This window comes from Peromyscus leucopus, chromosome 20 (genome assembly GCF_004664715.2).
Source record: "Peromyscus leucopus breed LL Stock chromosome 20, UCI_PerLeu_2.1, whole genome shotgun sequence".
Classification (NCBI taxonomy): Eukaryota; Metazoa; Chordata; class Mammalia; order Rodentia; family Cricetidae; genus Peromyscus; species Peromyscus leucopus.
In genome coordinates this window covers 3,361,918-3,385,428 of record NC_051080.1, presented here as the reverse complement: position 1 = coordinate 3,385,428, position 23,511 = coordinate 3,361,918, and the positions used below count along the sequence as shown (strand labels likewise).

General features: G+C 52.8%; 1 protein-coding gene across 4 annotated transcripts; it reads right to left on the bottom strand.

The window, feature by feature from the left end:
* Positions 1–2,371: 2,371 nt before the first annotated feature.
* On the bottom strand, positions 2,372–22,987 carry Pou6f1 (POU class 6 homeobox 1). Of its 4 annotated transcripts, none has more exons than XM_028874557.2 (11): positions 22,734–22,987; positions 17,702–17,858; positions 15,259–15,454; positions 12,637–12,758; positions 11,253–11,478; positions 10,461–10,723; positions 9,762–9,890; positions 8,914–9,117; positions 5,915–6,056; positions 5,007–5,175; positions 2,373–4,304 (listed from the first exon to the last, which is right to left on the bottom strand). In XM_028874557.2, the coding sequence occupies exons 2-11, from the start codon at positions 17,747–17,749 to the stop codon at positions 3,959–3,961; spliced, it is 1,845 nt and encodes a 614-aa protein (XP_028730390.1). In that variant the 5' UTR covers positions 17,750–17,858; positions 22,734–22,987; the 3' UTR covers positions 2,373–3,958. The 4 variants fall into 4 exon arrangements, with proteins under 4 accessions (XP_028730393.1, XP_028730390.1, XP_028730392.1 ...); XM_028874559.2 differs by having other exon boundaries at positions 17,702–17,794; XM_028874560.2 differs by lacking the exon at positions 22,734–22,987 and having other exon boundaries at positions 2,372–4,304; positions 11,253–11,381; positions 12,637–12,753; positions 17,702–18,325.
* Between the last annotated feature and the right edge of the window lie 524 nt (positions 22,988–23,511).

The window sequence follows — 23,511 nt, the reverse complement described above, 5'->3', positions numbered from 1 at the left end:
TAGAATCTTTGACATCCATTAACCCCTTGCGCTTAGGCAGGGAGTTGGAAAATGATCTAGAACTCAATGTAAAGGGGCTATCTCGTTCTTGCCGGTTTAGAGCACACAGTTCAGACTCATCCACACCAGCAGGTGGGGTGAGGGCAGCGAGGGAGATGGTATAAATACTGTTCCTAGGAGATGGACGGGTCAAGAGACACCCTCTCAGCAGCTGGACTCCCCTAGCTTTAAACTCAGAGGTCTGTCCTGAACATTTGCAGGCTGCGGAAAAGAGTACAAAATAAGACCCATGTTTTAATAAAGAGCTGTATAAATGAAGCTATTATTACTGTTATGATTAAGTCATGAGGGTAGAGAGCCCTTTAAAAAGATGTCTGAGGGAGCATGTTTCCCTCTACCACATGGCATTCCATGTAAAGACTTGCATCTATGAGGAAGAGGCCCTCACTGGATAGACTCCAGGCCTGCCAGCTCCTTCCAGGTAGACCCCCTGATTAAAAGTTTCTCAAGATGGGGGATTTCTGGGCTATAAGAACCCCCTCCCGCCCTGTCTGTGCCAGCGCCTGTCTCTGGGAAGAAGAGAGGCTCAAAAGCAGCCTCAGCAAAGGATGCTGGGACCCCAAGTACCAGAACAGTTTAGGAGAAAAAGGGCATGCCCCTAGCCCTGCACACACACACCCAGCCCCAGAGGGGAGAGTCTAGGCTTGGGAGGCCCAAGCAGGGTCACCTGAAGTGGGAACCAGGCGCTGATCAGCACCCTCTGCGGGTGCTCTGGGCAGGCCTTCAGCAGCAAAGGCAGCTCTGAAGCAGCCTTGGCCTCTGGCCCTGGTTCTCTCGCGTTTGGGAAGTAACAAGGCGGAGTCATACAAAAGAAAAAATACTGTTTATTCACACAACTGCTCAAGTGCTTCTCCGGTTCTAATCCACAGCCATGCTGGGAGACCATCGGGACTTCAAGGCCGGATTCTGGCCCAGGAGGCAGGGAGGGAACCCTGGGCATCGGAAGGTGACTGGATTTTCAAGAACACAAACACATCAGGGTTTCTCATTCCAAACTCAAGTACGTTTACAGTTCATGTGACTAGTTTCTTCTCTGGACTTTGCTTGGATAAAATGCCATCGTTAGCGCAGGGTCAAAGGGCCCAGCTGATGCAGTGGGCCATAGAAAGTCCTAGTTTGCCGTCACTTAAAACTAACCAACCATACAGTTAACCGATTTCTGCCCATTCTATCTTTCAGGGCAAAACAAAACAAAACAAAACAAAAAAGCCATTGGGCACGGGCTTAAGTCCTGGAAGGTGCTTTCAAAATAAAACTACTAATTCTTTTTTAGAGCCCAATGCCACCCAACCTCCAACAATAACAAAAACTGCCTTGTAGATTAGTGGCCCAGATTGGGGGAGCAGAGGCAGAGTTCATAGACCAAAGTGAACTATAGTTTGGGTACACTTTATGCATACCTTGCACCCCCACCCCCTTTGAGAGATCCAGCCTGTAAACATCCGGGCTCTCATTCGTACTGTTCTTCTGAATGACCAATGTGTCTTCCCTACGCAGGCAAAAATGGTTTAATCTAGCATGGCACAGCCAGGCTTAATTTAGATCAGTGATTGGCAATTTTTTTGTTGTTTCCTGTCATGCCACAGAACAGATGGTATCCTCTTTTATGTCCACAGCATGGCCACACTTCATATTACATGCTACCCACACGCAAAAAAGCACTCCTGAGTGGAGGTTTTGAGCAAGAAAAGCTGCATGTAATTCCTCCACTGAGTCACTTTGATAAGCTTTGATAAACTCATACAGTGCCCCTTCCGACCGCCCATCTCATGGAAGCAGGTTGACAAACACAATCTAGGACACAGAGCTTCTTCCTCTGGGGACAGTCTGTCCTGGTAGGCGAGCCAGGAAAGCTGCCCACCTGTCTCCTTATTCCCAACAGACTCCAGCAGGTTTGGTTGATTCGATGCAGTGAAGTGTGTGTGTGTGTGTGTGTGTGTGTGTGTGTGTGTGTGTTGATTCAGCACACAACTCTCCCCATCTCCCTGTCAGAGCTACCAGGAGGTCCTCCACACAGCCACTGCCGGACCCAAGAGGGACTAGCAGTCATCAGGAAAGGAAGCAGAGTGTCAGAGAGGAAGCTAGGCCCCGGCGTCCGCTGTGACCGGGAGTGTCTTTGTTTGACTATCACCTCCTCAAGCAGATCACACGAGGTACAGGGTGGGCATCAGCTGGAGAGCAGGCTCTGTAAGGCTGAGAGCAGAGAAGAGCCAGGCACGGTGGTACACGACTGTCACCCCAGCACTTGGGATGTGGAGACAGGAGGATCAGGAGTTCAGGGTCATCCTCAACCACAGTTTGAAGTCAGCCTGGGCTAAGTGAGATCCTATCTCAAAAAAAAAAAAAAAAAAAAAAACCCAGCAAACCAAAAAGTAGTGAAATGGTCAACCCCTGCCTGTCAGGGACAGTCTACACGGCAAGTCTGGGGTCAGTCGGGCAAACATCTTAGCTCTTTCCTGCATTCCTGAAGCCAAATACTGATTTTTCCCCCCTCAGTGCTAGAAACTGAATCTGGAGCCTTTGCACATGCTAAGTTCTCTATTGCTGAGCTGCATTCCCTGGCCGACACACTGAAGTGAGAGGGCTGGCCAGCCTCCCTGTGGCCGGAAGCTCACTCAGTGACTTGGATATGACGCCAACCTCAGTGTGCCTTCACCGACAGGGCCAAAGTCCATGCCGACCTGGGGCCCTCTGGGCTCAGGAGCATTGCAGGGTGTGGGGGGGGGAGTGGGGAAGGGGGGGAGTGGGGATGGGGGGATAGGAGTTGCTCACACACAGACTCAGTCCTCAATCGGACAGAGTGAGAGGAATCCAACATCCAAGACTTAAAGTTACAGAGGAAACTCGAGGTAAGTCCGCCTCGGCGAGATCTTCCTGGACCACCATCTTTCAGGATGCTGTCCCCCTCCAGACTTCCGGCCCTTGCTGTCTGGCTTACCGTTCAGTTTGCTCCTTTAAAGAGACTTCAGTCCTGGACTGAGATGGGTATGCGCATAAGGGAGAGGGAGAAAGCCAGTATCCGTGCCCCCTGCAGCTGCCTGCGGAAGTGGAACTGTCCCCAGGCTGAGAGCTCTCTTTTGTTGGGGGACAGCCACGGATGGACGAAGGTCAGATTAAAACCTGGGCAGATGGCCTTATTTACTAAATTCCAGACCTACAACAGACCCAAGACTCTCCAGGACGGGAGAGTTCGCTGTTGCCCCCTTCCAACTTGGCTTGCAGAGGAAAAGGTTCTGCTTCGTGCAAACCCGCCATCCCCAGGACCCTGGGAGGGACCTCGCGGCACCTGACCTCACAGCTTCGGGGACCTTCTGCCCTTGAGGTCAAGGCAGACAGAGAGTCACACGTCTCTGAATTTCATCTCCTTGGTCCTTTAAAGGGTTCGATGCGCCCGCGTACAAAGTAAAGGAGGGCAGTGTGAGGCTGGGATCTCCCTGGGTGAGCTGTCACACTGGGACAACCACAGAGGAGCCAAGGGCAAGGGGTGGCGAGTGCCACCCAAAACAAGAGCTAATGCACAGTGGTCCCCAAGAGTTGCTACAGCCCTGTCCCAAAGGCAGAGCCTTTCTGGTTCCCAACCAGAATTCACCCTTCAGAAACCATGTTGGCAAAGTGCTTTTCGAAAGGACATCACAAATCCCCTCCTTCCATGTGCCCAGCCCAGAGCCGAGGTCTCTCATGCAGCCCCTTGGGCCTCCCCAGGGTGTGACATATGTGGGCGGAAGAGTCAGGCATTGACACACATGCACAGGTGAGGTCTCATGACCCAGGGCAAGCACAGCTGCGCACAGCTGCGCACAGCTGCGCACAGCTGCACACAGGGACTGTCACTGCAGCCACGACAGCCGGCAGCTGAGGGGAGAGTAGAAAGTGCTGGAACAAGGGCCGAGACGAAGCCCTAAGGGATCTGAAAGACGTTCAGCTTGCTGGTGTTTTTGAGCGTCTGGCGCCGATTACAGAACCAGACCCGCACCACCTCACGGTCATAGTTGAGCTCCTTAGCGATCTCGGTGATCTCCTGGCCGGTGGGCAGGGGGTTCTTCTCAAAGTAGGCGTTGAGAGCCTCTATGGCCTGCGGTGTGAAGGAGGTACGCCGCTTGCGCTTCTTGGAGGGCTCGCCGCCCACAAACTCCATCAGATTCTGCTGGCCTTCCTGGTTCCGGAGCTCGGCCTCATTCAACCACTTCTCCAGAACTGGCTTCAGTTTCTGGGCACTCTTGGGTGTGATGTCCAACTTCTCAAACCTGGAGAAGGAGCAGAGACCTTGCAGCTACCTCTTCTCTTTTGAACATTTATTTACTCACGGGGGAAGCTCCCCTCCTACTCAGCGTCCCCACCCTCCGGGCCCCTCAAAGCCCAGATTCCTCAGACTTTCCATCTCCCAGGCCTCAAGAAGACGACGGCGCCCACAGTCTCCGCTAGGCAGGTGAATGACAAGTGTGCTCTAACTTGACATGAACTTTCCCCCCAAATGACTTCCGTCCTCTGAGGAGCCATCGTGAGTGGCCTCCAGAGAGGAGGGCCACATTCCTCTCACTGTGCTCCCATGGAAGCATCAGAACAAAGCCTGCTGCACCTTCAAGCTGAGCTGACGGGCAGGCCTGGGAGGCAAGACAGCCAAGAGCATGCCAGGAGCACGCCGGAATATTGCCTAGCCCGGGGCCAAGACAGACCACGTTCATAAGTGGTAATCCTTTCCTGCTAGGATTCATCATTAGCCTCCCTCGGGTGAGCTGCTAAATACTCAGGATCGGAGTCTAACTTGAGAAGGCCTGGTTCACTCTCTGGCTACTCCAAGTGTCCATGCGCCCCACAGGACAGGCTTCCTTATCTGGAAGGGGGCAGCGTGAGGGAAATGTGGAAAGGGACCGGATGCCCAGATTCCCAGGAGAGCCGGCTATGGCGCGGAGCAGGCCTTGGCTTTATCCTGGGGTAGTCACGCTTACCGGCAGATGGCCGACTGGCTGTAGGCCGGACCTTCTGTGGCAGTCAAAGCCTGGCCCACCTGGGTCTGCGTAAGACCTAGGGAGAGCCGCCGGATCTTAAAATTCTTGGCAAACTCCCGGATCTCCTCTAAGTTGATCCCGTCCTCATCCAGGCTTGGAGTGTGAGGCTCTAGGTCAGAGGGAAGGACCAGAGAGGAGCGCATGGAGACGAGACTCATCACTGCTCCTCCGGTGTGGTAAAAGGGACGAGGGCACTTATCCAAAGACCCCCATCACTGTGTCCCCCCAGACAAGCAGGACTTGTAGGAAAAGGCTCTAGACTGACCACCTGGGATAGTCTGTTTTTAAATTCTCCCAGGACTAACCTCTGACCCTCTCCCATGCTCTCTACTCTGGGCCAGGCATACCTGTCGGCCATCTATATTCCTCAGAACTGGCTGAGGGACCACACTGAGCCAGCCAGTGGCACACTGTGACCAGACAGACGGCTAAGCGGCCTCCACTTCCAACATGCCCATAGACACCCCAACAGGAAAGGGAATAAGAAAGCCATCTCTTGGTAGAAGACAAGAGACTCAGTGGTAAAGACGCTTGCCACTAAGCCTGAGGACCTGAGTTCAATCCCCAGGACCCACATGCACACTGTGGTTGCTCCTGTCCCACCCCTAACCCCAAACAAATAAATGAATGTAAAAGAAAATTGAAAGTTACTATCTTTCCATTCGGGCCTCTACCCTTTCCTTTTGGACACCGGGGAATGTGTGGATGTATTTAAGACAGGCTCTCACTAGGCTGGCCTTCAACTCCTGGGCTCAAAAACTCCTCTGGTCCCAGCCTCCTGAGTAGCTGGGGCTAGAGGTGTGTGCCAGGCACCCCAGATCCCCATGCCCCCTCTAAGAATCACTTACTTGATACCAACTGACTGACAGTTGGGGTCTCTGAGCAGGTGATGGGGATGGGAGCCGAAGCCGATGGCTTAATGCCTGGGGCCGGGCTGGTGACGACCATGGCAGGCTGGGCGACTGCTGGTGTTGGCTGGATAGGCTGCACCTATGAGAAGAGACACAAACCTCAGGACGCTTACCCACCTCAGGGGTCACAATCCCCGGAGGGAACAGCACCCGGACAGACATGGTCATGGAATTCTTACCTACCCAGGCACTCCCACCTGGCCATCAAAAAGCAGAACTAGCCGGGGGGCAGGCAGGGGCAGTGGTGGCGCACGCCTTTAATCCCAGCACTTGGGAGGCAGAGCCAGGCAGATCTCTGTGAGTTCGAGGCCAGCCTGGTCTACAGAGCGAGATCCAGGACAGGCACCAAAACTACACAGAGAAACCCTGTCTCGGAAAAACCACAAAACAACAACAACAACAACAACAACAAAAGCAGAACTAGAAGTTGCCTATAACATTCACAAGAAGTGGGTTTGACCTCTCTCTGTGTCCAAGGGTGACCCTGAATTTATAATCCTCCTGCCTCCACCTCCTACTAGTATGTATCACCACACCTGTCTTGATTCTTACTTTTTCTCTCATGTGTCTGTGTTATGTGTGTATACGTCGGCACATGTGTGGGTATACATGTGTGCCATATGAGTGTGGTGGCCAGAGGTTGACGACCAGGATTCCACCTCACTCAGCAAAGCAGTCTCTCTCAGATGAGCCCAGAACTCACTGGTGTGACTGGCTGGTGTGGCTACCAGCCTGCTTCTGGGATCCTCTGCCTTCTGAGTGCTGGAATTACACATGGGCTTCCACACTCACCCAACATTTACCTGAGCGCTGGGGATCCAAACTCCAGTCCTCAGATACGCACAACAAGCATATCCTATCCACCTACCCAGCCCGGTTTTTACTTTATATATGACACATAATGTTGCAATGTTAATTAAAGTTATATATCTTATTTATGATCAGGAAAAACTACAAATATCTGGAATTAGCATTATTAGTATGATTTTAAAACAAAAACAGCCAGGTGTGGTGCACACCTTTAATCCCAGCACTTGGGAGGCAGAGGCAGGTGGATCTCTGTGAGTTCAAGGCCAGCCTGGTCTACAGAGCGAGTTCCAGATAGCCAGGGCTACACGAAGAAACCCTGTCTCAAAAACAAACAAACAAAAACAAAAACAAACAAACAAAAACAAAAACCCATAAGCTTTTTAGGAAATGCGGGTTTTCCTGGATTTTCAGTCCCTTGGATTCTGCCTCCTGCCAACTCTCAAACCTGTCTCGTAGCCCCCAGGACCTGGCTTCAGTCTTTCCCTGGAATGACCGGGGACAAGAAAACTGTACAACGATGCTGTGCTGGGCATGACAAGACCCTGGGTTCAGTCCCCAGCACCACAGATAAAAAAAGGAAAAACACAAGCTGCCTACCACCAACAGGTCACAGCGTCCAAGCATCACGACAGATCCTTGACTCCACCTAGGTTGGGGGGAGGGGCTCTAAGATGCACCTCTGTCGGCCACTGAAAGCCCGGCAGCAGCTCCCTCTATAACAACCATCAGAAGCTGACTGTATATCAGAGTGTCGGTTCCTTGATGTAATATTCATAAACCTCTGAAGAGATGTTTTTCGTTTGTTTAATTTTTGTTTTTGTGTTTTGAGAAAGCATCCCATAACCCAAGCTGGAACTGAACTCCCTACATAGCCCAGGCTGGCCGAGATTACAGATGTGCACCATCCCACACGACAGAAGCAGGAATTCTTCTTTTTTTTAACTTATTTATGTGCATCGGTGTTTTGCCTGTGTGTATATCTGTATGAGGGTGATGGGTACCCTGGAACTGGAGTTACCAACAGTTGTGAGCTGCCATTGGGGTGCTGGGAATTGAACCTGGGTCCTCTGGAAGAGCAGCTAGTGCTCTTAACTGCTGAGCCATCTCTCTAGCCCCCAAACTTGAGTCTCTCTCTCTCTCTCTCTCTTTTTTTTTTTTTCTTGTTTTGTTTTTTGAGACAGGGTTTCCCTGTGTAGCCCTGGTTGTCCTGGAACTTGCTCTGTAGACCAGGCTGGCCTTGAACTCAGGAATTTACCTGCTTCTGCCTCCTGAGTGTTGGGATTAAAGGTGTGCGCCACCACCACCCTGCAGAAGTAGGAATTTTGATAACCACTGTCTTATAGCTGAGGCTAAGGGGTCATTTAGAAGCTTCTTGGAAGCAACATATAGTATTAGACAATCACCACCTAAACGTCATCTGGGAACTCAGCATATCCATGGGTCTCATTTCAGATCTACTGGAAAAGAAACTCAGCCCTGCTGAGCCCTGCAGGAGACCCCAGTGCACAGGTCTAAGAACCACGCGCTGGCTACCACACTTGTCCCGGTTCCCAGGGACAGCACACACTACATCCAGCTCATCCTTCCTCTCTGGAGCTATCCTGACCCCAGTCAGTCAGTCATTTGTGGGGTACCTCAGCCCCTTGGTCATGCCTCCCTCACAGTCTTTTGAATGCTGACCTGTAAATACCCGCAAGACTGAGCTACCTGGGTACCAAGCAATCCCAGTCATCTCTGCATCCTTAGCATTTGGAATACAACGGGCACTCAAAATCTCTTCTAGAATGGAAACACGAGTTAAGGTGCCTGGTGCGTGGTGGTGGGGTACAGAGTTCGCCCCCCAGGGTTTTCTTTAGCAGTTTGTTCGCCCAAAGGATGATCAGTGCCCAATATGCTTTGCTCACTTATTTCCCGCCTTCTCTGACCTCTGTGGGCACAGACACATGTTGTGGTATGTGGTGGGCTGAGAATGGGTGCTGTTTCCCTGGGCAGGGTGTGTGTGAACTCATGTAAGCCTTCTGCTGGTGGGGGGGCTCCTCCCTTGTTCTCCCGGAAGTTTCTGAGGGAAGTAGCCATGCTAGACAGCATCGCCTTCCCATGCCCACTCACACCCCCAGCCCTGGTACCTCACTCTTAGCAGGGGACTCCGGTGTGTTTGGCTTCCGGACAGCCATAGGTTGAGGCAGGGGGCTGCTGGCTAGGGTTGCGATCACCTGGCCCTGGGCATTCAACAAGAGTTGGGGAGTCACGGCTTGGACCTGCAGGCTCTGTGCTGGTGCTGGTGTGGCCACACTAGCCGAGTTCACTACCCATGGAAGTGCGCCAATAACCTGGGAGAAAATAAAGCATGGTCCCCGCATATGAGGTGTGTGTGGGGGGGGTGGGTGCATCCAGGACCCCCAATTCAAATCCCCACAGTTGCAGGCAAAGAGACTAACTTGAGGAACTGTAAGCATTCTGGCCTCCGCTTCCTTAGCAGAGTAAAGGACTCACAGCCCAGGGGTTCTTTGCTCTGTCCCTGGAGCTGTGGTGGGCCAGGTGAAGGCTTTTCTGTGTATCAGAGAACCGGAAGCTAGCTCTTTGCTAGTCTGCCACATTTTAACTGCGCAGTTTAGTATTTCTGAATTTCGCCCTTCTCTCTCATAAAACAAAAGATCCCCTGATAGGTCTGTACCTCCAAACCAAGTGAGATAATATGTGAGAAAGCTCCTAGCGCGAGGCTGGCCCACAAAGCGGGAAGGTATGTGAATAAAACCTCCCAACTAGAATTAACACTGCCGGGGCAGAGTTGGCGCCGACACCCCCCCCCTCCGCCCCCGGATGCATGCCAGCAGAGAGCTGCTGCAGAAGTTATAAGCAGCAGCCCGATACCCTACTTGAGTTTCTCTGACAGGACTCAAGGCCAAGTCCTCACCCCTACCTAGCCAGCTGCCCCACGACCACCACCCCCTCAGCCCGGGCTTTGAACACTTGCCTGTCCCTGAGCATTGGTGAGGATCTGACTGCTGATCCCCGGCATGCTGGGAATGGCATTGGTAATGACTGGAGCTGTCGTGAGGGAGCCCAGGATCTGGGTCTGTCCCCCGAGGGAGGCAGCACTGATCTGTGGGTAGAGGAAGAGCCTTGCTCAGAGGCCAAGAGGTGGAAAGCCCAGAGAGAGGCAAGGGGGGCTGAGGGCATTGAGTGGTGAGTGTGGGCTGCAGGACCATGTCCACTGGCTGAATATTCGAGGCTAGGGGGCAAGTACAGGGGACAGCCGGGGAGGGGCACAGCCCCAGAACAGTGACGCCTGCTACTTTTTCCAGCTAAGTCTGAGAGGGTAGATGGCCAGACTTAGAGGGACAAACGTGCTCCAAGTCATGCCTGACATCTCTACTCCCAAACCAAGAGCCACATGGGATAGATGCCAGCATGAAGCTGTGATGCTCCTGTGCATCCCACCCCCAAGACTGGTCCAGTGGTTCCTGTTAGGAGCATCTCCCCAGCCGTCGCTTGCTTTAGTCTGGGTAGGGCAGCTTGACAGGTGTAAGGAGACCTCAGAGGGAGCCCATCTTTGCTGATGTGTCGGAAATGGCTGTTTTCAAGGGGCTGGTCCTCCACTGTGGGGGAGGTTCCACCCCTGGCCCAAGCTGTGATCCATCCCGTGGAGCCCTGGGTGAGGGCAGCGGCTTACGATCCCCGGGCTAAACGCGAAGCCTGCTGGCTGGACGGTGATCTGCGGGGTGGCGTCCACTGGCTTTGGGGTGGGGGCGGCGGCGGCAGTGGCGGCGGCGGGCTGCGGGAGTATGGCAGGCGTGGTCTGTAGCAGCGGCGGCGGCGGGGTCTGGAACAGCGTCTGGGGCTGAGCTGGTGGCCGGGGCTGGGCGGGCGAGGAGGCCTGGACAGGTGGGGCAGCTTGTACAGGTGTCGGGAGGGCGGTGCTCAGCACGGCAGCTGCTACGGAGCAAGGCAGAGACAGAGGTGGCTCAAGCGCCTAGCCACGACCCGGCACGGCTCCAGTCCCAAGGGATCTGGCACAAAAGTGGCAGGGCACTGGGGGCAGTGGGCGTGGGGCGGCTGCGATTCCCTGGATGCCTGAAGGGCCGGCACACGCCAGCATCTCTCATCCTCCCCCCTCCCTTGGGCCAGCAGCAGACATGTAGGTTCGAGAAAACAGACGCCGCCGACTCTTCTTGCGGTCTCCTTCTGGCTGGTCATGGGGTGGATGCTGGTGGGGGGAGGGGGGGCAGTCTCGAGCAGCGGGCGGAAGGAAGGCAGGCCTGCTGGCCAGCCTGGTGTCCTGGCCTAGAGTCCCGAGCAGGTGCAGCGGCTCTGTGGCTGGGTGCTTATGACACTGGATCCAGAATCCAGGGCTGTGGCCCCGGGTGGGCTGCAGGTTCTGAGTCCGACATGGTAAGTACTGGTGCAGGGGTGGCAGTGTAGGGTGGTGGGGGCCTGGTGCAGTCCTGGGGAGAGCTGCCGTTACCTTGGAGCCCAGCTAAAGGCGGCTTGAAGACTGCCCCGGTAGGAGAAGCCGCGGCCAGTCCGGGGAGGGCAGCCACGGCTGCTGTAGGGATTGTCCACACGGCCAGCCCCTGCTGCCCAGACACTTGACCTGAAATACTGATGGGGATAAGAAGAGGTTGAGTAACCGCCCCTGCCGGAACCACAACTCCTGTCAGAACTGTGGCTAAGTTTTCCTGAGTCAAGACCTGCAAAAGCAAACGAGATTTCAAAAAGAAAAGAAAAAAATAAAAAAAAGAAAAAAATCAACATCCGCAGCGCAAACGAGGGGTCTCTCGGACCCCGCTGAGCACAAACAAGCATTCTGAGGGCAGTGGGTCAAAGGCCGGAGGAAAGCAGGCTGAGGGCCCGGCTGAGGGCCTAACCCCGTGGGTGGGTGTCTGGGTCAGACTAGCTGTCTGCAGAGAAGCTGCCCAGGAAAAGGCCCGGCCCTGGAGGGTGCACAGGCCTCCTCCACCCCATACTCTGCTGCCTCTCAAACCTTCCCCGGGATGCATTTGTATGTACAGTGTTTGTTCTTTTTTATTATTTCTTTTATTTTCTGAGATTATAATACAAACACACCATTTCTCCTTCCTTTTTCCTCCCTCCAAAGTCTCCAATATGCCCCTCCTTATTCTCTTTTTTCATTAATTGCTGATATATATCATATATATCGTGTGTGTGTGTGTGTGTGTGTGTGTGTGTGTGTACACATTCCTAAGTCCCTAGGTGAAACTAGTCCAGTCTGTGTAACTTGTATGTGTGTTTTCAGAGCCGGCCCTTTGGTGTGTCCACTGTTTTGTGGTCAGGGGACAGAGATCAGAAGCTGCTGCCAAGTGCTCAAGGGCCCACAGAGGCCTCCGAGAATCTCTAGTAAAGGGCACCCTGACCGGAAGCCTTGGAGGTCAGTGTACGAGCAGAGGTCGCCCAGGCTCTGCTGGCCTGCGGGATTCTACAGGCAGCTTTTCATCGGTTGGGCAGTTTTATAACTTAACTGAAGACTGGACAATTCATTAACTCTTCAAGGCATTAACTCTTCTGCTGGGTGTTGTGGGGTGGGGGTGGGGGGGTGGGGGCTGACAAGGGTGCTTACTCATCCCATCGTTAGATAGGCACAAACTCTCTCAGGAAAGAGTTAACACCAGCCCTCTCTGGACCCAGGGAAGATGTCCGGCAACCGCACATTCTCCTTCCTGATGGGCCTGATCTGGGGCAGGGGCAGCCTAGGGATACCTAGTGGGAGATTCCCTCCCTCAAGCCACAGCCTCTTTCCTGCCCTGCCTCACGAAGTTCCCAAGCCCATGGCCACCCTGTGCTTGCTCCTGCCCACTGCCCTCTGTCCGGCTCCCGGACGTGGCCCTTACCTGGGGGGCAGCTTGAACAGCCAGCGGCGTCAGGGTCTGTGATGCTTGAGGCTGACTTGGGGCTTGGCTGAAGGTGGCGATGGCTGGGGCAGGACTTGGAGGGATCCCGGGGAGAGACTTCACTTCACGTGGCATTGAGAGAGAAAGCAGGACGGGAGTGAGACTGATGCGGGAGAGTACAGCATCTCTGCAAACCCACGCTGTACTTCTGCATATAGTCTAGGGCCAGCTGCTTGCCTTCCCTGGCCCATGGGGCAGCTTCCCAAATGTGGCCAGTAATGACTAGGAGGCTGGAGAGCCCCAGACCAGACCCGGAACGTGGGTACTCTCTTCCCACATCTAGTGGAAGGGAATGCCTGGCTCTGCTCATTATTTCCTGGCTCTGTAGGACACTGGTCTGTCACATAGCATCCAGGAGCCTGAAGCAAATGTATGCCAGGGAGGGAAAAGCTAGATCTGAGAGCAAAAAGCAGTCGTCCTGGGCTTAGCCAGCAACCGACCTGTTTCTTAGCCCATTCAAGCCAATTTTTTAGACACTTGGGGAAGGGGCAAGTTCCTGAAAACTGGACAGGCATATCATAGTCACACTGTAGGGTGACACTTAGCCTTCCCCACTCTTCTGTAAAGTCTTTAGTCAAAAAAGGCAGTTTCCATGAGTTTCCAAAAGAATGTTCCATGAACTGCAATTTTTCACCTCTTCTTGCTTGGCCAATTCAGGAATTGGGGTGCTCTGCCAGGAAACCTCATCACAGCCACACAACAGGGAGATTAAAAACCATCATTTCACAAGCCAGATAATAATATGAATCTAAGGCTGGGGATACAGCATGATGGTAGACTGCTTGCCTGGTTCAATTCCTGGCACTGAAAAATAATAGATAGATGATAGATAGATAGATAGATAGATAGATAGATAGATAGATAGATAGACAGATATGATATAATATGATAGATAGATGATAGATGGATGATAGATAGGTAGATAGATAGATGATTGATGATAGATAGATAGATAGATAGATAGATAGATAGACAGACAGACAGATGGCCAAAAAAGCAAGCAAACAAACAAATGAATAAATAATGAAAAGTAGAATCTAGTTATTGGGTGATGGATGTTGGACGTATCAGTGGTTTTTTGTTTGTTTCTTTGTTTTTGAGACAGGGTTTCTCTGTGTAGTCCTGGCTGTCCTGGAACTCACTATGTAGACCAGGCTGGCCTTGAACTCAGAGATCCACCTGCCTCTGCCTCCTAAGCTCTGGGACTATAGGTGTGTGCTACCACCATCTGGCAGGGCTTCTTACTACGCCCTAGCTGGGCACACATTTTCAGGCCCAGGCCTGAATTGGAATGTCAGGAATAGAGAACTGTAATCAATCAATCTCTCTCCTCTCCCCAACCCCACGTTAAAGCGCCTTTGGAACCCAGTGCCCAGCAGAGTGGGCTACCCTGTCAGGTGACCTTCGGGCCTGACCAGCTCTGCAGTGCCAGCCTATGCTTTTCTGTGTTTGGGGGATTTTGTTTTGCTTTGTAATCACCTTAACCTAAGCATGTAACTGTTCCCGGAACCTAACGATAACACCCAGACAGTTGAAAGGACTGGAGACACACGTATGACACAGGCCTTACAAGCCAGAAAAAGACAAGCAAGTGTCAGGGTTCTCTCTCCCATGAAGGGAAGTGGGGCTGTCGACTGTCGGGAAAACCCAGGGCAGTCAGGATGATCTGAACACAGGAAAAGGGAAAAGCACTCTGTTGGACAAAAAGTAATGCAACATAAGAAAACAAAAGAAAACAGGGACGTGGGGCTGGCAAAGCGGCTCGGCACGTGGGCGCTCTCGCCAACAAGTCGAACCCGAGCACCATCTGCAGATCCACCTGGAAGCTGGAGAGAACCAACTTTGTATGTTGTTCTATGGCCTCCACATGTGTGCATGGTGTGTGCGCGCGCGCGTGTGTGTGTGTGTGTGTGTGTGTGTGTGTGTGTGTGTGTGTGCACATAAATAATAAATAAATCAATGAAAAGAAGCAACAAAAATGGGCTTGTGACAGGGAGAAGAGCCTACCGGAGAGAAAGGAAACACTGATTTTTATTAGAGCCAAAGCTGGACCGTAGACAGCAGTGTGATTCCTGCCTCTAATCCTAGTGTGCAGGAGGCTGAGGCAGAAGAATAGAGAATTGAAAATGAGTTCATGACCAGCCTGGGCTATACACTACCTAGCAAGACAAAGCCAGACTTGGCAGCACGCCGAGGTTGGAAGTGCAGGCCTGTAATCGGCTCCCAGATCTCCCAGCTCTGCCACAAATGGGATTGAGTTGGAAACCTGGTGGGGTCCTGAGGCCAGTCTCTCCTACACTGACTTGACAGTCTGGTGTGGACCTAGGACCCTCTCTAGGCCGAACATGCCAATCTTCAGCCTGGGCCGTCTCAGTTCAGGCATGGGTGAGACTGCAAGGAACCCAACTCCAGATACAAGAAGGGCAGGGTATTCCTGGAAACTGGCCAGAAGTATGGACTGTCGCCAGAGGCTGCCAAGTGGGCCGGAAGACAAGACCCCAATGCCCCCTGGGCATCAGGGACACGTGGGAGCAGTAGTGGATTAGAGCAATAGCCTCATACCAGTTGCTTCTGCAGAACGGTCTGGGTCGTGCGGCCCAGCTTCACCACCAGGTTCACTGGCTTCAGTAGAGCCTCCACTCGGGGGGCCATCAGCGGCCACACTCTCCAGTCCTTTGTTCTCCTCCTCAGCTGGGAGCTGAGCGTCCACTCCGACTTCCAACACTCGGATGGTCTCATGGCCTGACATCACAATGACCTGCAAGTAGAGGATGCGGAACAGTGCCAGGGAGAGGGGCCGGAGCTCTGGGTATGACCAGGAGAGGGATGGGGGATTCAGGACGCAGCTCTTATCCGGACAATAGGGCACTCTGAGAAAGCCTGCATTTGGGCCAAGCTACTGTCCCTGATTCCTACCAAGGAGCTGCTAGAAGCAATCAGATCCTGGAGGCAGGAAGAAAAGTCCCACAGAGCCAAACCGTCAGGGTGGGCAAGGCAGGAAAACTAGCTACAGGAGGTATTTCTGTTTGCTCCCCATCTCGGACTTAGCTCAGGAAGTGGAAAACGTTTCGTTCCTCGAGCTTGCAAGAGCATCATCCTCTTGGATATTGAGATATGAGTTCTCTCCATAATGGAGGATGGAGACCCAGAAGAGATCTGTCCTAACTTCCCCTAGAGACCACCTGACGGCTCCCGGGGTGGGGGGTGGGGGAAGTGAGTGCGCCACAGGATTCAGCAACTTGGGATTATTTTCTTCATTAATGGTGTGTGTGTGTGTGTGTGTGTGTGTGTGTGTGTGTGTGTGTGTGTGTGAATACACACATGCCACAGTACTCATACACCTTTCAGGAATTCTCTCCTTTCACCTTGCTGAGGTGGGGTCTCTTCCTCCTGCCAGGCTGGGGACTTGCTTCAGCTTCCAGAGGGTTCTCTCGTCTCACGGGAGGAGGTTTGAGATTGCTGATCCACACCACCACCTCCAGCTTTCTTATGTGGGCCCTGGGGCTCTAACTCGGGCTGTCTTATGCTGCAAATGCTTTACCCACGGAGGCATCTCTCCAACCCTGAGTAACTTCTAAACTCGGGATACCAGATGTCCCCTGCAGGCTAATTTCCCCAAAGAAGGGTCAAGAACCCCCAAAATGCAGTTTTTCCTGCCTCACCCTGACCTGTTCAAGGTCCCCATGGTCTCGTTTCCACAGGTGAGGGCACCTCCCATGAGCCCCTGCTCAAACGTCCTGCACAAAGTTCTTTATACCACCACTGAAATGTGCCATCCTGGCCCAACTGGGGCTGGGCAGCAGTGGCACACACCTTTAATCCCAGCTCTCGGGAGGCAGACCCAGGCAGATCTCTGTGAGTTCGAGGCCAGCCTGGTCTATAGAGTGAGATCCAGGACAGGCACCAAAACAACACAGAGAAACCCTGTCTTGAAAAACCAAAAAAAAAAAAATCCCAACTGGGGGTTGGGGACTTAGCTCAGTTGTAGAGTGCTTGCCTAGCAAGCGCAAGGCCCTGGGTTCGATCCTCAGCTCCAGGGATGGGGGAAGAGTACCAATTGAACCCCACACATGAAAAAGCTTTGTGTCAGCCATCAACAGTGCCTGGAACAACATTGTACCCTGAAAACTGGCTGCGGCCATAGACTGTGCCAGAACAGGCACTGGGGGACCCATCAAGAAGAATGAAGGTAAACCAAAGCAGGTTCCTTTGGCAGACTCAATTTTGACCTCCGAGGGATTTCACTACAATTACATTTCAAGGGATGCTGATTTGCTTTCTTCTTTTAAGGTGTAAGTAGTCATTTCAGAAATGACAGAAAATATATAGAAGCATAAAAAAGCATTAAAAAATCACCTTTTCGCCGGGCGGTGGTGGCGCACGCCTTTAATCCCAGCACTCGGGAGGCAGAGCCAGGCGGATCTCTGTGAGTTCGAGGCCAGCCTGGGCTACCAAGTGAGTCCCAGGAAAGGCGCAAAGCTACACAGAGAAACCCTGTCTTGAAAAAACCAAAAAAAAAAAAAAAATCACCTTTTCAAACATGTATAGGTATTTGTACACTTCAACAGGTTTTTGAGATCTTAGTTTTTATTTTATGTGTATGGGTGTTTTGCTTGCATGTATGCATGCATGCATACATCATGCATGTAGTGCCCTCAGAGGCCAGAAGAGGGCATGGGATCCTCTGGAACTGGAGTTACAGATGGTTGTGAGCTGTCATGTGGGTGCTGGGAATCAGGCCCACGTACTCTGGAAGAGTACTCTCAATGCTTTCAACTGCAGAGTCATCTCTCCGGCCCCCAGTGAAGCTTAATTTTAATTTTGAAGTTCCAACTTAAAGTCCCAGACTCAGCCCCTGGGAAACCCTAGCTGACACTGCCTTTGGGCAGGTGGAGTGATCATAAATTTCAACGAGAGACAGACGATGAGAGGCACCGTTACGTCTTTCTCCCTTGACCTCAGTCCGTGACCCTCGCCACCCCCACTTCTTACTCCTGAAAGATACCTGCTCATTCACAGTCAGAGATGAGTCAGAGCCAGCTCCAGGATCCATGGTCACTGCAGCGTGGGGTGGGTGCCAGCCCACACCTAGTGCATCCTGGGTAAGACAGGAGCAGGAAAGCAAAGGCTGGTGGGACACAGCGTTGGAATTTCCGGACTATCTAGAAAAGTCAGAAACAGAATGGCAGGGGAAGAGGCCAAGCGCTCCCAAGAACACAGAAAAGAAAACAAAGGAAGACAATACGCCTTCTGAAGACTCTCTCTCTCTCTCTCTCTCTCTCTCTCTCTCTCTCTCTCTCTCTCATATCCCAGGACAAGCCACACCCAGGGAGACCCAGAAGATCTGTGTTTAGGAAGGCAAAGGACAGAGAGGGTGGGCACCTGTCTCTGGGGCCCCCTAGTCCAAGGGGTGACGGCACACCCAGAAGAGCCCAAAGTGGAGCTAAGAGACACTCAGAACCTTAGGCAGAGGTTGAGAGGGGTCTGGACATCAGTGTTTCCCTGGGCAGGCCTCCTGAGGAGACAGTAGAGAGAATTTAACCCGAAGCTCTCACACTCCAGAGCTAGTCTTAAAAATGCCACTTCCGAGCCGGGCGGTGGTGGCGCACGCCTTTAATCCCAGCACTCGGGAGGCAGAGGCAGGCGGATCTCTCTGAGTTCGAGGCCAGCCTGGGCTATCAAGTGAGTTCCAGGAAAGGCGCAAAGCTACACAGAGAAACCCTGTCTCGAAAAACCAAAAAAAAAAAAAATGCCACTTCCTAGACCTCTTCCAACAGGCCTTGAAGCCTCTGATTCAGTGGCGGATTCCACAGAATCCGCAGCGATGGCCCAAGGACCATGTTGCCCTGTACACAGGAGGCAATATGTTTCCACTGGTGGCATGGCCCGCCAGGAGCAGGAAGCAAGAGTGGGTGAACCCCATGTGAGGACAGGCTGTCTGGCTGGAGCCATTTTTTTTTTTTTAAAGTAGGCAAACAGGTTAGACATTTGTGTAGGAGAAAAGGTAATTGACATTTAGTTTGGGTACCTGCTGTGGGATGAGTGTTTTATGTGACACTAACTGACACGTTACTCATCTCGACTCTGGGGATCGGCGGCTGTTAATGTCACCACGTCACACTTGAGGAAACCCAGAGCACTGTTCCCTACCCTTACCTTTCTTTTCTTTTCCTTTCTTTACTTTTTTCTCCTGTAAGATTTTTGCCTTTTTTTTTGTCATCCTGGGGACTGAATCCAGGGCCGTGAGTCTACTAGTCAAGTGTTCTACCACCGAGCTATAGCCGAAGCCCCACAGCCTTTTACACGCTGAGGTAAAGTTCTGCTGTGGTCTGAATGTTTGCATCCCCTCTCATCTGCTGGACTCTGAAGCCCCGAGGTGACAGAGGAAGAGGTGGGCGTGTCCAGGAGGAGATGAGGAGATCAGGAAGGCAGTCTTCCCAGCCAGACGCCCCTTGTCTCTGAGGAAACAGGTGCACTAGACAACTTGACCTCAGCCTTCCCGGCCCCCAGCACTACCAGCAGTGAACTTCTGTTGCTTACCAGCTACCTGATTGATGATATTTTGTTGTAGCAGCCCCAACAAATATAAATTCACATGGCAGAGAACTGGTGAGTTTAATCTTTTTATTGTAACATTCACCTCCCTTTCTGTGATGCCGGGGATTGAACTCAAGGCTTGGTGTGCACTAGCCAGTGCCCATCACTGGGCCGCATCCCCAGTACCCACTTCAATAATTTTATTTATATTTTCAGAGAGATTCTCACTAGGTAGCCTTAGCTGGACTGGAACTCACTATGTAGACCAGGCTAGCCTAAAACTTCAGAGCGCCACTTGTCTCTGACTCCTGAGTGCTGGGATTAAAGGCGTGGCCACCACTGTAATGGTTTTTGAAGTGTACATTTCAGTGGAATTCCGTACATTCACGATGTTGTGCAACCATCGGTACTTCTAGTTCAAGAACATTCTGAATGACCTAAAAGGGAATTTTACATCCATGGTAGAAACGCTGCTGGCCCTGCCCCTCCCAGCCTGTGGAAACACTTACCTGCTCTCTCTAAGGATTTTCCTACTTTGGATTTATAGGCAGTAGCGAGCTGCCATATCGCTGCTGGGAATGGAATGTGGGTCCTCTGTTAGAGCATCAGGTGCTCTCAACTATTGGGGCATCTCTCCAGCCCCATGGTAACCACTACATTCTCATGCTATTATGTCCAACTTTCAATTGGTAACATTTATGTAAGGCATTTACAATAGGGCCTAGCATGCAGACACCATGAGTGTTACTACTGTTGTTTGGTTTGTTGTCGAGACAAGGTTGCATGGATTCCAGGCTGGCCTGGAATCCCCTATGTAGCTGAAGATGACCTTGAACTTCTTGTTCTCCTGCCTCCCAGTCCCTAGTGCTGGGGTTACAGGGACACTTAGTTAATGGGGCCTTCGGACTGGAACCCAAGGTTCCATGTACGCTAGGCAACTGTCCCAACTGAGTTACAACCCCAGTTCTATTATTGCTATTATGTTAACTGAAATAAAACATGTATACCAAATGTTTCAAATCGTAAAGTATTATGAAATGTAAATGATTACTATTATGATTTTATTTACTTGTTTACTTACGGGACAGGAAGTTGGACCCAGGGTGCCGTGCGTGCTAAGCATGTGCTCTACCACTGAGTTACAGACCAAGTGTTAGTGTTACAATGGCATAGTAATTAAGTCTGGGAGGGGAAATACGATTTTCTCTTTTCTTTTCTTCTGTCTGTCTGTCTCTCTCTTTCTCTCTCACTTTCTTTGGAGACAAAGTCTCTCTGGATAGCCCTAGCTGTCCTGGAACTCACTATGTAGGCCAGGCTGGCCTTGAACTCACAGAGGTCAGCTTGCCTCTGCCTCTCCAGTGCTGGGATTAAAGGTGTGCGCCAGCACATCCAGTTTTGTTTTGTTTTTTTTTTTTCCTTGAAGCAGAGAACCGTTAGGAAACAAATTTTCTTTTCTTTCTTATTTCTTAAATTTTCAGTCCTGGCTTTGAATTTGCCCTTGTACATGCCAGGTAAGTGCTGCGCCACTGAGCGCTACACGAAGCACCAATTTCTTCCACTTTGTGGTATGTATTTTCTCCTTATTAGGGTGTGTGTGCAGGCATGTGTGTCTATGTGTGCATGTTCAAGTGTGTCTATGTGTGTGTGTGCTTTTGAGCGTGTGTATGTGATTTGTACAGATGCAATACTCTCTACTGTATTTCCAGACTTTCTTTTCTTAAATTGTTTGCTTGGGTTTTTGTTGTTGTTTTTTGTTTGTTTGTTTGTTTTAAAGACAGGGTGTCTCTCTATATAGCCCTGACTGTCCTGAAACAGTCATAGACCAGGCTGGCCTCAAACTCAGAGATCCGCCTGCCTCTGCCTCTCGAGTGCTGGGACGAAGGGGACTAAAGGTGTGGCCACCGCCTGGCTTCTCTGTTCCTTTGCTGTTGCTACTGATTTCTCTTCTCTTTGACATTTATTTCTTAGTTTGTGTCTGTACATCTATGAATGCCAGTGCCCGAGTGCCGTGGTACACACACACACACACACACACACACACACACACACACACACGCCACGGCTTCTCCGCTGCTACCACGTGAGGTTCGGGGCTCGAACACTCAGTGGCAGGCTTGGCAGCCAAGGTCTTCACCTGCTGAGCCATCTAGCCAGCGCCCCCTTTCTGGTTTGTATTCGAGGTTGGTGTTTGGTTTGGGGCTTTTGTTTGTGTTTAGTTTTTGAGACAGTCTCACTATGCGAATCTTTGATTCTCCTGCTGCTGGGATTACAGCTGTGTACCACAACCTCACTTTTCTCAGGTGCCGGGCAGTGCCTCAAGGAAGAAAAGAGAAAATCAGCGTCTTCCCCCCCCCCACCGCCCGGCTCCCCATTATTATTTGATTGTTTTTGTGTTTATGATCCGTTTGCTCACTCCAGGACAGGTGGGGCTTTGTCTTAGTGTGGCGCTTGCTGGTTATTTCTATAGAATCAATGAAGGAATGAATGCAGTTCTAATGCACATATGTAAAGAGGTCTCGGGTCACAGAAACATCACCCTGAGCACCAACTTCAATCAAAACGGAACACATGCCACTATACCCAGAGCGCCTTTTGCCAGTCAGTGTTGACTGTCGGAGATCACCAAAGTGACAGGAGGAGGTACACACACACACACACACACACACACACACACACACACACACACACACGGAATTGAGGATCAACCATCTACTTTACGAACAAGGAATTAGAAAGAGCAAAAAGGCTCCAGCTTCTTCTCCCTCTCGGCTAGGAGCTTCCTGTGTTTGGCCTAGCGAGGCTTCTTGACAAGCTTTTATTTCCTCCCGGCCTCAGAGACTATTCTGTAAAGGTTTTAGGCTTCCCATGCCAGCCGAGGGGGCGATCTCAGCGCTCAAGTGGGTTAGAAGCCACTCTGGAGATCCCTCGGCCTTGCCAGGTGTAAATGTCCCGGGAGGACACACGGGGCCCGTTTTATGACATTATTAATACTAATGCTGTCATTAAATATTTATGAAGTGCTCACGCTCTGGTCGACGGTGACCCTCCTACCACTCCCCCATCCTTCCAGCCACAGCGAGGTGTCTACCCCGGAGTCCCACCAACCCTTTCCGGGAGCAGTGTTGACAGGTCGCCGGGGAACCCGAGCGTCCGGGTCTCCAGGGCTCTGCGTGCCTCCTCCCCGACCCCACCCGGGCTCTAGGGCAGGGCGTCCACCTGGCGGCCGCCCCTCCACGGGTGTCCGCGGGGGACGGGGGGACCAGGGCGCGGCCCGGGGTCTGCGGCCCCAGGTGGGCAGCGCGCGGCCGTCCGCTCCCACAGCGCCCGCCTCCCGGGCCGCAGCCCGCCGCCCCGGCCCCGCGCCTTTTTCCTCTCTTTATCATAAATATATAAATTATGCTAATTACGGGCATTGCATATTAACCAAATCCGAAACCTCCCCTGCCCGGCCCCCTCCCCCTCCGTGCAAAGCCCTCCCCGCCCCGGACCCCGCTACTCACCGGGAGCCCGAAGCCCAGCCTCCCGCTCCCCGGCTGCCCAGCGGCCACCGACTAGACACTCATCTCCCAGCCCGGGCCAGGGGGCCGCGGCCCAGGCGGCCGCCCGCAGACAAAGAAGCCGCCGGAGCGCCTCGCTCGGCCCGGCTCGCTCGGCCCGGAGCCACTCGGGACCCGCCGCCCCCCGGGCCCCCCGCCGGGGCTGGCAGAGCCGAGCGGCGGTGGGTTGCGGGCCACGCGCGGGCCGGGACGCCGGGGGCGGGGGCGGCCAGGTGCAGTCCCCTCCTCGCCCCCTCCTCCCTCCTCCCCCCCCTTTCCCTCCTTCTGCTACTTGGATTTTTTTAGCTGCTGCGTCATGAGCATAATTTATGCAAACCGCTTTGCCGCATGCTGCACCTCCCGCGCCAGCCGCCGGGGGCGGCGGTCAGGAAAGGGAGGGGGGGGGGGTCTGGGGAGCCGCGGACCGCGCGTGGGGGTGGGGAGGAGCCCTAGGGGACCCCCCAGGCCCCGCCGGGACCGGGACCCAGGGCCTGTGGGGCCGCTTGACTCAGCCCTCCCGGAGAGTAGGACTCGAGTGTCCATCGGTGACCCCCTGTCACCTCCCCTTCAGCCGAGGATTGGGGCGGTGAGGACTGGGACTCTCCCGGTCGCCCACTGCCCTTCTCGACGGCGAACCTCAAGTTCGCGTCTGTCTCCAGCCTCGGGGAGGGACGGGAACGCGGACGACGCTCAGGCTCCGCGGCGCAGGGCCTCGGGAGCAGCGGTGCCCTCGTGGCACAGG

Excerpts from the sequence above, each read along its gene's own strand:
- Pou6f1 (XM_028874557.2), bottom strand. The coding sequence starts at position 17,749 with ATGGATCCTGGAGCTGGCTCTGACTCATCTCTGACTGTGAATGAGCAG. Across the intron at positions 10,724-11,252 it reads GCCTTTAGCTGGGCTCCAAG|CAGCTGCCGTGCTGAGCACC; the intron begins GTAACGGCAGCT and ends CTTGCTCCGTAG. Across the intron at positions 9,118-9,761 it reads TCACCAATGCTCAGGGACAG|GTTATTGGCGCACTTCCATG; the intron begins GCAAGTGTTCAA and ends ATTTTCTCCCAG.